Source organism: Onychostoma macrolepis, chromosome 05, assembly GCF_012432095.1.
Source record: "Onychostoma macrolepis isolate SWU-2019 chromosome 05, ASM1243209v1, whole genome shotgun sequence".
In the NCBI taxonomy this organism is placed as follows: Eukaryota; Metazoa; Chordata; class Actinopteri; order Cypriniformes; family Cyprinidae; genus Onychostoma; species Onychostoma macrolepis.
Genome location: NC_081159.1, coordinates 38,222,069 through 38,236,449, shown reverse-complemented (window position 1 = coordinate 38,236,449; position 14,381 = coordinate 38,222,069). Strand labels below are relative to the sequence as shown.

The window sequence follows — 14,381 nt, the reverse complement described above, 5'->3', positions numbered from 1 at the left end:
GCAGAAATTATAAGCTAATTATAAGCTTTCAATTTTGGTTAGTTTTTAACACGAACTTATTTGTTAGAATTAAATAAACAATAATAAAGTTATTTTATAATGACAGTACATTGAAGATGAAAATGACTATAAATAAACTTTTTTTTTTTTTTCCCCCAGAAAGATGCAGTGGTAACCTTAGCATTTTATTTTAAGATTTAACATTTGTAAATGGTCTAAAGCAAAAGACTTGTAAAAGTTCAGAAAATCTTTTAGAGCTCATAATTTGTTTAAAAATTATAACACATTTCACATTAATGAATAAATCAGTATATTTACAATTATTTAAGTGTCATGTTTGTTTGTTTTGTTTTTTTTGGGGGGGTTTTTTGGGGGTTTTTTCTATGTAAGCTATAGGTTCTGACCTTTTTTAAATCAAAACATACTCATGATTTTATGGCATCAATTCCTGCTTTATTTAATCAGAAACACAGTCTAAATATTATGTGTGTATTTTGCTTTCATTTTATTAGAAGTAGGCCAACAGCACCCCCTACGGAATTAAAACCTTACCGAGCGGGCATTAGGACCCAGGGGAGGCTGCCGCTGCACGTGCTATTACTGTTGACTCTCGCTGCCTTCATAAGTGGGAAATAGGAAATTTCCGATAGCACGTGAAGTCGTGATTACGAGCTTGTCGTATTCAAGTGCTTTAATGTCGTAAAGAATAAAATGTAGCATCCCATTGGTTGACAATCATATAAACATTCACCGCGCTATACGTGCAGTTCGCTGACAATTCTGGAATTTCAGTCAAATACATGCTTATTTCACTGCTTATAAAACATACAATATGCTTCGCATGATCGTTCATATCTAGCCTATAAATACACTACTTTAGCGACAAGACAAAGGGATGTAGTTGTTGTGAGAACAGCATTGACAGCAGCAATGGTTGTTTCCTCCACCATGTTTAAAGTTTATGACCCGCCCAACTCGGAAACTCGGGTATCAAAATTATTTCCAACTTTACCAGTAGTAAATACGACCGTTCACGTCCAATTTCCGATTAGGAAACTCGTATTTACGATAATTCCGATAGCACGTGAAGGCAGCATCTAACACACACAAACGCGTCATTCTGTACGTGCTGTTACAGTGTATTCTCAGTTTAAATGCAGAGATCCAAAACTGTGAATCTAATCATCATTCAGGCAAAACTGTACTTCAAGTACAGACAAGCCACACTGTTGATGTGATCTAATCGCTAGCACACCCTGAGCACATGTGAGTTAATGTATTCCTCTTATAGGCAAGACATATCGGCATAATTTTTCATATCGGGCCGATGCCGATATTTACAGTTAAAGCCATTATCGGCAGATTCCGATACTGGTCCGATAATATCGTGCATCCCTAGTATGTATAAATACACACACATTCAGTATGTATTTTGAAAATATTTATGTATATACATTTATATATTTATTGTTATATTTTATATTCTATATAAATATATTTAATATGTAAACATAACATCGTTGTCTTAAATATATACATAATAAATATACACAGTACACACTCGTATATTATGTAAACAAACTTTTATTTTGGATGCGATTAATCATTTGACAGCACTACAATTTACTACTAGTTTTAATGCGAAATAAACATGAATGAGCATCTCATGCCTCATGTATTCACTCAGTCAGTGTTTTAACCTTGGAAAGAAGTCAATAAAACAGCTAGTAAACAAAATGTCACGTAGCATTTCAATTACCTCAGGGTCCACAGCTTGTTAGTTCACCAGAGAAATGAAGTCCAGTGAAGAGCATTTCATGAAATATTGGACTATATACTCATATTTTACTTTACCTGTTGATGATGTCTTTATTGTCTAATGCATGTTTTAAAAAAATCTGTTATGAAACAAGTTATGACAGCCACTGTGTAAATGAAAATATTTCAACAATAAATAGGTTTTAATTGAAATTTAATTTAAAAACTCTAAGTATAATTTACATGTTTGCATACAGTTTTTGAGTGTTGATTTTATTATATTTAAAAATTAATAGCAATTATAAATATATGTGCTGTAATTTCGGCTATATTTGCATGTAAAATAGAGTTAGAAGTGACAGAATATCTATTTTAACTGAAAGCACTGCTCCTTTCTGCCGCTCACTGAACAGAGCAGACGCAGAGAGAGGTGTATTCGCGCTGGGAAAGAGAGACCTTGCGCTCGCGCGGCAGGACCGGCGGGTCTCAGAGACTAAATAAGGTTTGTCCAAGAAGTCGCTAGATTTGTCGTTAGGTGATTTTTTTTTTTTTTTTTTTTTTTGAAAAAATTGCTAAATCTAGCAACAAAGTCGCAAACGTGGCAACACTGCGCTCTTGTCAATGCGTGCACGGGTGCGTTCTTCCGGGAGAAATGTCCATATAAGGAGTTCCGCCCTCGTTTATGTCATGAAGAGCCACGATCGGAAAAAACTCTCAGAAACTTGTACAAACCCGGAAGTAAGATTTTTGCCACAGAAATACTGTTATACGTCCAAATTGTTTTTTGAAACTTTGTCCATGCTTAGCAAGAGAATCCAACTCTTTAACAGTGTGAACAACTCTGAATGCATGAAACCGCATTGTACCCCCCCTTTAAGAAAATTTTAATAATAATTGAATTTATTTAAAGAAAGAGCAATTTGTTCAGTAAAGCATTGTTTAATAATAATAATAATAAAAAGCTATTTTATGTATAGTTTTTCCCCCCCCTGCTGTACCGAAACCATACCGAACCGTGACGTAAAAACCGAGGTATGTACCAAACCGCCATGTTTGCGTACCGTTACACCCCTATGGACTCGTATTTTGTCCAGAAGCAATGGTTTAAAGTTAAAATGTCATGATAGATTTGTTTTCTTATAACCATGCAGCTTTTTGCTTCACAAGACATTAATTGATGGACTGGAGTCATGTGGATTATTGTGATGTTTTTATCAGCTGTTCGGACTCTCATTCTGACGGCACCCATTCACTGCAGAGTTGGTGAGCAAGTGATGTAATGCTACATTTTGACAAACTGAGCATAAGAGACTAAAAATCTTACCAACCCCAAACTTTTGAATACTTAATGTTTGTTTTACAGCTAATGGACCACCTACAAATGTTCCTTTAGTCATATAATGTCTCATGTTTGCATGTTTACAGAGCTTCACTGAGCAGGTGGAAGTGTTCCGGAACATTGCCGCCCACTATAACATGAACTTCCTGCTAGAGACCATTGACTGGGTCCTTAGTATGAACGCATAGGTGCTTTTTCACCTGATAAACTCCATCATTTGTGCCAAACAATGTGTGTTTGAACCATTTGTACAGATCTGAATTCAAATGAAATGTGTGTACATTGTAACAGTGGAACCATTTTGGTACTGGAACTTTTTTATTTGTGTTAATAAATATTTTTGTATATGAAGAATTAACCTTTTCAGTGATATTCAATCATTACTTTCTAAGTAATCGAATGCAAATTATGATTTTGATCATTTATGGTTACTAATTGAATCTGCAGTGATATTTGCAGATGAGGGGTATCACTCTTGTTCATAGTGGCATGCAACTAATATGTCTCTTTAGTAATGGTCCATTTGGATATTGCTTCCTTTTGACATTTATGAGTTTAATTCTGTAAAGAATATGGATTTTTGTAACCACGTATTGGATGGTGCAATAGCCAGCAACTACCCAGTTTAACTTAATGAGACATCCACATCACTGCCTGGCTCCTGCCCACTCTACATTACCACATTATAATTTGATTTCTTATCTCTGAGGCAAAGACCTGGACATCATGGAGATATATGACGTGCTGTGCAATGTGCAATTTGAATCCAACCACTGTTGTGAATTGGCATTGCTGTACTCACCACTTTTACTGAAATGTTTCTATCTCCCATAAGAGCAAAGGGCGTTTTCTTCAGAATAGGGTCTGAAACACTTTAGAAGATTTCTTTCATTTTTAAGTAGGAGCTCGTTACTTAAGAAAATGTTTTTCAGTCTCAAATGTCAAACTATTTAATAATCATTTAATTATTATTTAGGCCTAATATTATTTTTTTTTACATTTGTTATTGTACAAAATTTAGTTAAATGCTATTTTTTTTTTTTTTTTTTTAATTGTAGCAATAAATTAAATATTTATTGCTATCAAATAATACTAATTAAAGTCATTTAAAATAAAATTCAATGTATTTTTATTTTTGAAAAATTAAAAAATATTGAGCAAGGAAGCATTATATTGATCAAAAATGACTGTAAACATTGATTTTCGACATTGATATGAAATGTTTGAGCAGGAATTCAGCATATTGGAATGATTTCTGAAGGATCATGTGACACTGAAAACTGGAGTAATGATGCTGAAAATTCAGCTTTGCATTGCAGGAATAGATCCCATTTTAAAATATATTAAAATTGGACTGTATAATCAAATATATAGAGTCTTGGTGAGCATTTGGTTGTAAATATTAAAAAAAAAATACTGTCAACACAAGTAAAAATTAAAGAAATTATAATTATACCCCTACAGTTTTTTTAAATAAACCTAGAAGTGTTGTGAGGAATGGATATAAGAGTATGTTGTGCTGTAGACAAACGGCTACATAGTCCTACTGCTAAGTTTGTCTGTCCATTTTCTTCAGCATCTGGTTTCAGTCTCTTTTCCTGTCTGGGGAGATGAGGTTTTATATGTACCCTTGATCATTACTTAAAAGACTGATCCATAAACCTCAAAAGTGTGAGCTGCATAAATCGATACGCTTCTATTAATCACATTTAGAGTAGAGCTGGGCAGACGCAGATCCTCTTCCCCTAAATTTCATTACTGTAACCAATATCATAGGAGGAGTTGTTATCAGGTTAGCAGAGCGAGTGCTGCTCTTTGGAGAAACCGTCTCATCTTTCCTTACACAAGATGACTTCTGATGGAAGAAGGTTCCCAGAAAAGACAATCATTTGGAAAGAATTGATCTTTTAGTACTTTTTTATTCACCAGATTCATTTGGTGTCGCACTTTAAAATTCGATATGAAATCAAAATTCTTATGAAATAAATCATGTGACACATTTATATGAAACAGAATATTCAATGATTGTTTTTCATGGAAATGTGTCACATTTTACAGAAGGAAAACATTACAACATATTTCATGAATGTTCAAAGTTGGGAGGAGGATACATGCAAACCTGTTACGTAGTTGAATTAAACACTAAGCATATCAATTTGTGATCATTGTTTAACATTTATTGAAGCAAAGCTTAACAGATACTTGGTTTTGCATGTTTTTGAAGCTTTTCTAGATTCAGATATGACATTTTGCACTGTTTTCTACACTTACTGTTCTTACGACAGGAAAATATTCTGTTCTTTATGTAAAAACATCCTTCTGTGCTGTATATTTGGCAGCATGCCGTCACTGGAGTGTTTTCTGTGATGGCAGGTTGTTTTATAATGGCACGCCATCTGAGAGGTCAGAGTGGGTGGAGCCGTAGCTTGTAAGCGTGAGGTCTGTTGTGATTGGCTGACTGGGTTTCTTGAAGACCTGGTTAAAGAAATGGAAGCTTTTGATTAATCTGTTCGAGAAATAGAAAATAAAAATTGTGTCATTTATTGACTGCCATGTTTTAAAATAAATTGAAACTGCAAAATCTTTTGAACATCTCAATAAATGACCCTCAAGAGTCATATTAAAAACATTCTAACCATATATACACTGTAAAAAAATTATTTTTCAAAGTTGTAAATAATAATTACTGGAGTACATTTTACAAGAAAATACTATGGAAACTTGTTTCTGCTGCAGGTAACTGCAATCATATCTCACAATTCAGACTTTTGTGAGATATAAATTCCGATTTTCAAGATATAAACTCATAATTCTGACTTTTTCATCACTTCCCTGTTTAAATTTTGAGTTTCTCTCTCATAATTCTGACTTTTCTCAGAATACTGATTTTAAATCTAGCAATTTTTTAAAGGTAATTGTATCATTTGATCTAATAAGAACTGATATAAACTTATATAAAACATAATTTCTTAGTACATGAGACCATGATCCGCACTCACATCTATAATAATCTTATTTTATTTTACATCACCGATTGGACAAAACACAAATGTTTTGGCTCAAGGCCTTCTTCAGGGTGTTGAAAATGAAAAATTCAATTTGCAATTACCTTTTTTGTTTTTATCCTGTGGTGGAAACAAGCTTCCATAAAATATTACTTCCGTCTTTCTACTTCAAAACTTCACATTTCATTAAATGTGTTACTTGGTATTTATTTGAGAAGTTTACAAGCAATTTATGATTGAAAAATGTTTCTACACCTTTTTTTTTTTTTTTTCGGTGTAGGACTTACTTTTCTTCTCAGAAATTACAAAGCAAGTAACACATTGAATTAAATGTGAAATTTAAAACGTACTCCCGTAATGTTTTATATACAACTCTCCGTGTAATCTTCTCCATCCTTTTGACTTACATCATCAAACTTCTTTTCGCTGAAGACTTCATTCTTATCGATAAACGTCAGCATGATCCAGTCACAAATGATAGAGCACTACAGATGACAGAAAAAGAGACAACATTTACTCATATTGAGATTAAGCATTAGGACAAAATGAACACGAGCTGTACGTGTCCGTAAATGCCTCTTTCCAACAGGGTTACTCCAGATCAAGCACTGTGAGAGAAACCTGAGAATCATTCCCATAATGCAATTTGTGGAGGGTTTATGTCTGCCATCAGTGTCATTAAGACATCATTATCTCATGCTTTAACCCAAAATAACCATGTTTTAACCATGCAAAAACGTACAATTCCTACTGACGTCATGGCCGTGACTGTGTTGATGATGGTTGGAATCAGACTAAATCTTCCCGCCTGAAAAGAAATATAGAGATTTAATATGAGGCTGTATGTGCAGTCAACATGTCACTAATGTACTTCCTGTATGGTCTCACATGTCCATGAACAATGACATCCAGGCGAATCCCATAGGCTTTTATGAGTGTCCTGTACTCCACGCCATCCTTATGGTAATATTTTGCAAACCTGAAATGTTTGGAAGTTAATACGTTTCTAAATGTGACCCTGGACCACAAAACCAGTCTTAAGTGTCAATTTGATCGGACAATATTTGGCCGAGATACAACTATTTGAAAATCTGGAATCTGAGAGTGCAAAAAAATCTAAATATTGAGAAAATCGCCTTTAAAGTTGTCCAAATGAAGTTCTTAGCAATGCATATTACTAATCAAAAATGAAGTTTTGATATATTTATGGTAAGAAATTTACAAAATATCTTCATGGAACATGATCTTTACTTAATATCCTAATTATTTTTGGCATAAAAGAAAAATTGATCATTTTGACCCATTCAATGTATTATTGGCTATTGCTACAAATGTACCCCAGCGACTTAAGACTGGTTTTGTGGTCCAGGGTCACAGATAAACATTAGGAACTAATTGATCATTGTTTTAATTACAATTAATTATTGAAATTCATGCAGAGAGCTCGTACCTGTAGTAATATCCTGAGCTGGACAGGTTTTTTCTCATGTCTAGTCTTCTGAATGAATATGTTGGAATGCACTCTGACGGATCCACATCAAAATCACACTTCCAGTTAATGAACACGCCAATTATTCCACCCTAAATAAAATGAACACTGTTAAAAATGACTGAATTCAGAAGTAAAAAATGCTGATTTGTTGTTTGACTTGAAGCTGTATACGTGCCGTTCTGCAAAGTTCGCTGAAGTTCTCTCGGGCCTGCTCTGCGATGAAGCCCAGGCTGAACACCGGACAATACGGGTTGGTTTCTGGGTGATAATGGCACCGTAACAATTTCTTCGGCTTGTTTGGTTTGATGTTGCCCCTATAGTTGAAACCATAAGCAATTTCATGAGCATAAACATAAATTCAGCAAGAATGCATTAAATTGACCAAAAGTGGCAGTAAAGACATTTTTGATGTTAACTTACAAAAGATTTCTATTTCAAATAAATGCTGTTCTTTTGAAATTTCTACTTACCAAAGAATCCTGAAAAAAAGTGTATCTCACAGTTTCTACATACACGTACATATTAAGCAGTGCAACTTTTTAACATTGGTAATAAGAAATGTTTCTTGAGCAGGATCATGTGACGCTGAAGACTGGAGTAATGATGCTTAAAATTCAGCTTTGCATCGCAGGAACAAATTACACTTTAAAATATGTTCAAATAGAAAACTATTTTAAATTGTAATAATGTACTGTATATTTGATCAACTACATGCAGCCTTAGTGAGCATAAGAGACTTCTTTCAAAAATAATAAACAATCGTAGCAAAACTTTTGAACAGTAGTGTACACAGGAATTTCTGATAACATTTATGTTTTACTATATGCTTTTTATGATCGCATAAAACATTAAAAAGCATGCTGGCATTGCTTAGACATTATAAAATATGTAGAAACTCATCAATGTACCTCAGAACTTTAAACTTTGGGAAATGGATGGCATTCTTTATGAACACTGTGAAATTAATGGCCTGTTCCAAAGCTGCTTGTCTGTGGGGACAAGAATGATATTTTAGGGCATTTCTCAGTTTGATTTCTGACAGATCAGTCAATAAAAGCACAATACCTGACAACAGCATATTCCTCAATGGGACACCAGGTTTTGATCTCGCAGGTCTTGAATGTGTAGTTGTAGTACGGGATACACCGTCCTGTTCTTTGACCTGCTCAAAAACAAGTTCACATGTCATTAAGGATTCTGGGATTTCCTGAAGTGATTTTGATATTTATATTTATACAGTGAGGTCACAATGAAAATCATTTTTAATTAATGAATCAATTCATTAAGTTTACTAAGTTAGTTTTAGATTTAAAAAGTAACATTAGAGGGGGAAAAGAGTAAAAATACAGTAAAAATGCCTTTTTTTGTAATGAAAAATTGCTGAATGTTATAGTTGAATGTTATACTAGTGGTTTCAGGCTTTTGGACCCCACTGTATGTATATATATATATATATATATATATATATATTTATTTATTATAAAGTAAACCCCACCATGACCATCAAAATCCATTTCCCCTTGAGTGCAGTCAAAATCTTTTGTGCAGTTTGCATTGGCAACACTGTAATGCTGAAAAAACAAAGAAGAAAATGCTGTTTGACTCGGACCAATCTTTCCAACCAAAACACGAACACTTTGTATTTTTATGCAGTTGTGTATGTGTTTTGCACTCACCTCTGCACATGTGCTCTGCGTCTGATCCTGCGTCACTTCTCTTCTAAGAATTGTACTGATGACATCCCCACCCTGTATGTTAAGAAATCCAGAGTTTCAAACGATTTTTCAATCAATTAATAGTAATAATGCCCATGCATGTTATGATCTACCAGGGAAAATTTGATTTGATCACTTTACAGTATCTGAAGTGACAAATGATATCTGGTCTGCCCTGCAAACTTTTTTCTGGAGTAAAATAATGCAGCTTATTCACCTCAGATGGCCTGACGTATTCTGTTGTGTCCTGAACGCTGTCTCCCAGCATGGCCACACCTCTCATCTCAGTGTACACCGAGCTCTCTGGACGCGTCTCCGTCTCCTGATACGCTTTCTGACTGATAAATACATGCCTGCGCAAATAAAACATGCATCCATTATCTGTGCACATGTACAACTTGAAAAACAAAACACACCTTCATGTGTAATAGAGGAAATTCTGTATAGCCCATGATTAAAAAAGAACATTAAAACAAACATTAGTCACAAAAATGCAAAAAATGAGGGCTACTGGGATGCAAAAATCTCTAATATCTCGGTGCTCTTTGGACAAGGGAAAACTTGTCTATAAATCTGTGTTGCAAAGCCAAGGCACTTGAGAATTCACAATCACCACATGGAGAAAGAAGAATGGAAAAAAATACTTTCACAACATATTACAAAATACATCATAAATCATAAATTAAAATCATCCAATTCAATTAAAAAAATTAATAAATCCATAGATTACGATGTCAGAATATCAATAACAAATCCCCATTCAAACCTGGAAACTGATTTGCTCTCAATGTATAGATCCAAAAAGACTGTTGTACACTGTAAAAAGTGATAAGTTGACTTAACTTAAAAAAATTGAGGAAACCCGTTGCCTTAAAATTATTAAGTAAATAATAATTTAAAAATAAAAGTTAAGTGAACTTGACAATTAAGTTTTTTTTTTTTACTTATCATTTACTTATCATTTAATTATCATTATCATTACATTTACTCATTTTTTTTAAGTTAAGTCAACTTATCACTTTTTACAGTGTAGCTTTTTTACTCTATCACTTCCTCTTATTGACTTAGGAATGTGTTCTATACCAACTATTTTCAGTGATGATTTTTATCTCTATAGTGTACAGCCATAGGGTACAGAGGATTACAGATACGAATGGCATTCTTATGTTCTGCTAATCTGGTCTTTAATTTCCTTTTAGTCATCCCTATGCAAAAACAACCACAAGGACACTCCAATCGATACACGACAAATGAGGTATTGCAATTAATAAATGATCTAATCTTAAACTCACTACCTGATGTTATATTCATGAACATACTCGTCTTGATTGCAATTACCACATTTGTAATTTCCAAGTTTTTGATCTTCTAGAGGAAAGGTGACTTTTAACCAATCTGTCTTTAATCGTAGGTGCTCTTTTAAACACAACAGAAGGAGTTTTTGGTAAAACATCTCTAAGATGTGAATCACTCATCAAAATTTCCCAGTTACTTTTTAAAATGACATTCTTGACATTTTTATTGCATTACTTCTGCATATATTTTGTCTTCTTTGCAGCTGTACTCCAAAACAAACAAACAAAAATACTGCTTGAGTTCTTTTTATATGCAAAATATATTTTTCTTTGGATTTATAGTATAATTAATCGTCCAGAGACCATAAAACGACTCAAGTTTTGCAATTCAGTGTTCTCCGTTTGTCTAGCACAGAGACACATAAAAAAACATCACAATTATCACCAATTAAAAGTATCAATTTTGTGATTGATGTAAAGCAAGTTTTCAGTACAAAAATACAAATTTCATCTTACCAAATGAAATATGTGATGACCAGGAACTGCACAGCTCTGTATATGACTCCGAGTTTTCTGTCCTTCACCACCATTACTTTCGGAGTCTCATAGTCCCAGAAACCCAGGAAAAAGTCTTTGAGGAACTCCAGACAACCCATTTTTATAAAAATTCCTTATATGTTCCTGCAAAATGAACGTCCCAATCTTCACCACTGAACTGATGCTGTATAGTGACACCCACTTGAGTACTACAGCCTCTCTCTCTCTCTCTCTCTCTCTCTCTCAATTCAATTCAGAAAGCTTTATTGGCATGACAAAAACATACATTTTGTATTGCCAAAGCATTAAAACAACATAGAAAATGATTTAGAATATCTGAACATTTAGTAAAGCCTAGAGAAAATAATAGCAATAATGAAACTATAAATAAAAAAGCCAATATTATATAAACACATGGCTAGATATAGCAAAAAATAAATAAAATAATAGTATTAATAAAATAAATAAAGAATTATAATAATAAATAAAGGATTGTACTACAGAAATCATGTAACAACTGAACTTAGAAATTTGAACATTGTATACATTATATACATGTGTGTAGGTCTAATGGGTGTGTGTTTGGGCTGTGAGTGAGTGTGTGTTTGTTTCTCTCTGGCCGTCCCTCAGGAGATGACAAGATGCTACAAATCTTCCAGCTATATTAGAACATTTGGCTTCTTCGCCAAGAATGAGTTTTTGGGTTGGATTACAGGTGTTAAATTGGGGGAATATTTGATTAATTTTGGGGTAGTAGTGGTCTCTGATATCTTTATATTTTGTGCATTCTGTGAGGAAGTGCAGCTCCGTCTTCGTCACTCCCAGGATGCAGTGCGAGCAGAGTCTGTCCTCACGAGAGAGCCATGTCTGTCTGCGACGGCCCATCTCTACGGCCAGACTGTGTTCACTGAGTCTGTACATCGTCAGTGTTTTCCTGAGTCTCACATCACTCACGGCGCTCAGGTAGATTCTCGATTTAGGGCCGAATAACATTCCAGTTTGTGCTGGTTTTTAATGGTGTTTGTCCATTGGGTGATGTACTTGTCTTTTTCTGTGTTTATAATGTGTGTGAGTGTGTGTGTGTCCTGAGGCTGGCTGATCTCAGTCAGTCTCAGCACCAGCTGGCACAGGGGACTCTTACTTACTGCTCAGCTCTTGGTGTTTTAGGGCTTTGTAATGGTATGTGTTGGGGTCGCTTGTTTTTAGGTGTTTCCAGAATTTCAGGGCTCTTTTTTGGATATTTAGAAGGAGAGGGTATTAGCCTAATTCTGCCCTGCATCCGTTGTTTGGAGTTTTTCTTTGGACTTTGAGTATTCTTTTACAGAAATTTAAATGTAGGGTTTCGATCGGGTGTTTTTCCCAATTTAAGAAGTCAAATTTTATAGAACTTCACTGCCATATAAAACAATTGGTTCAATTATAGATTTGAAAAGTTTGAGCCAGATTTGGATTGGGATGTCAATTTTAATGGATCTTTTTATGGCATAGAAAGCCCTTTGAGCTTTCTCTTTGAGTTCATTCACAGCCAAAGTTAAATAACCGGTTGGAGTTATTTTCAGGCCGAGGTAAGTGTATGTTTTTGTGGTTTCAATGGTTCTGTGTGATAGTGTGAATGTGTGTGCTGGTCCCTGAGATCTGGAGTGTTTCTGGAACATCATTACTCTAGTTTTTGGAGGTTGACCGTCAGGGACCAGGTCTGACAGTAATCCTCCAGCAGATTCAGGCTGTCCTGAAGCCCCTCTTCAGTGGGCGACAGGAGGACCAGGTCATCTGTGTAGAGAAGACACTTTATCTCTGTGTCGTGTAGAGTGAGACCTTGAATGGGAGCGTGTTCTAATATGTTGGTCAATTGGTTGATGTAAATGTTGAAGAGGGTGGGGCTTAAACTGCATCCCTGTCTTCAGTTCTTTGGTTTCCAATTTTAACCGCACAATGGCTGGCTGTGTACATTGATTTGATCAAATCATAGAATTTTCCCCTATTCCACTGTCGATAAGTTTTAGGTATAATCCTTCATGCCAGATTGAATCGAATGCTTTCTTGAAATCAACGAAACAAGCAAAAATTTTTCCTTTGTTTTGATGTACATATTTGTCAATTAGTGTTTGTAATGTAAAAATGTGATCGGATGTGCGACATTTTGGAAGAAAGCCAATTTGGCATTTACTCAAGGCATTGTGCTTCGTAAGGAAGTGTAACAGTCTGGTGTTTAAGATGCTGCAGAGAACCTTCCCCAGGTTACTGTTCACACAGATGCCTCGGTAGTTGTTGGGGTCTAGTTCATCTCCGTTCTTGTGAATGGGGCTGATGAGGCCCTGGTTCCAGATCTCAGGGAAGAACCCGACACACAGAACATCATTGAACAGTTTTAGCATGGCCAGTTCGAAGCTTTGGTCTGTGTGTTTCAGCATCTCGTTCAGGATGCTGTCGACACCACAGGCTTTCTTGGGGCTCAAGCACCCGTAATTTGTCTTCCAATTCTTTCATTGTTATGGGGAAATCTAAGGGGTTTTGATTCGCTTTAATCGATCTTTCTAAATTGTCTAGTTTATTAATAATTTTGTGTATCGGCTGAGCGAGTCTCCTCGCAGTCTTCCGTTGACGATGTACAGAGCCAGTCCTCGGCAGAGCTGCAGCAGCTGAGCGTTCACTGTCTGATCACAGTTTTCTCTGGCGGGGTAAGAAGGGTACAAGTCGTTATTGCCAGTGATGAATCTGGTACCGTGTGATTCTAAGAAATCTAATTCTTCTCCGCTTCTAGCGTTTAAATCACCCATAAGCAGTACATTTCCCTGGGCCTGGAAATGGCTGATTTCTTTTTCAATGTTTTGAAAGGCTTCCTCTTGGAAATACGGAGACTCGAGGGGGGGTATATATGTGACCCTGGACCACAAAACCAGTCTTAAGTCGCTGGGGTATATGTGTAGCAATAGCCAAAAATACAATGTATGGGTCAAAATTATTGATTTTCCTTTTATGCCAAAAATCATAAGGGCATTAAGTAAAGATCATGTTCCATGAAGATATTTTGCAAATTTCTAACTGTAAATATAACAAAACTTAATTTTTGATTAGTAATATGCATTGCTAAGACATTTGGACAACTTTAAAGGCGATTTTCTCAACATTTTGAATTTATTGCACCCTCAGAATCTCGATTTCGATCTCGGCCAAATATTGTACTATCCTAACAATACCAAACCATACATCAGTGGAAAGCTTATTTATTCAGCTTTCAGG

At 35.1% G+C, this 14,381-nt stretch overlaps 2 protein-coding genes across 3 annotated transcripts in view; one reads left to right on the top strand and one right to left on the bottom strand.

Annotated features, from left to right (window-relative positions):
- The window catches only part of pole (polymerase (DNA directed), epsilon), a 28,139-nt gene extending 24,684 nt beyond the window's left edge, over positions 1–3,455 (top strand). Inside the window, 1 exon segment of the mRNA XM_058775314.1 lies at positions 3,184–3,455. Coding sequence (XP_058631297.1) covers positions 3,184–3,285 — 102 coding nt within the window. The 3' untranslated portion in view covers positions 3,286–3,455.
- A 1,570-nt stretch (positions 3,456–5,025) lies between these two features.
- On the bottom strand, positions 5,026–11,313 carry p2rx2 (purinergic receptor P2X, ligand-gated ion channel, 2). Of its 2 annotated transcripts, none has more exons than XM_058776837.1 (12): positions 11,121–11,313; positions 9,527–9,662; positions 9,271–9,342; positions 9,090–9,165; positions 8,660–8,756; positions 8,503–8,583; positions 7,770–7,908; positions 7,553–7,683; positions 6,991–7,081; positions 6,845–6,910; positions 6,510–6,587; positions 5,026–5,572 (listed from the first exon to the last, which is right to left on the bottom strand). In XM_058776837.1, exons 1-12 carry the CDS (start codon positions 11,258–11,260, stop codon positions 5,477–5,479), a joined length of 1,203 nt encoding a protein of 400 aa, XP_058632820.1. In that variant the 5' UTR covers positions 11,261–11,313; the 3' UTR covers positions 5,026–5,476. The 2 variants fall into 2 exon arrangements, with proteins under 2 accessions (XP_058632820.1, XP_058632821.1); XM_058776838.1 differs by having other exon boundaries at positions 6,858–6,910.
- Positions 11,314–14,381: the final 3,068 nt, after the last annotated feature.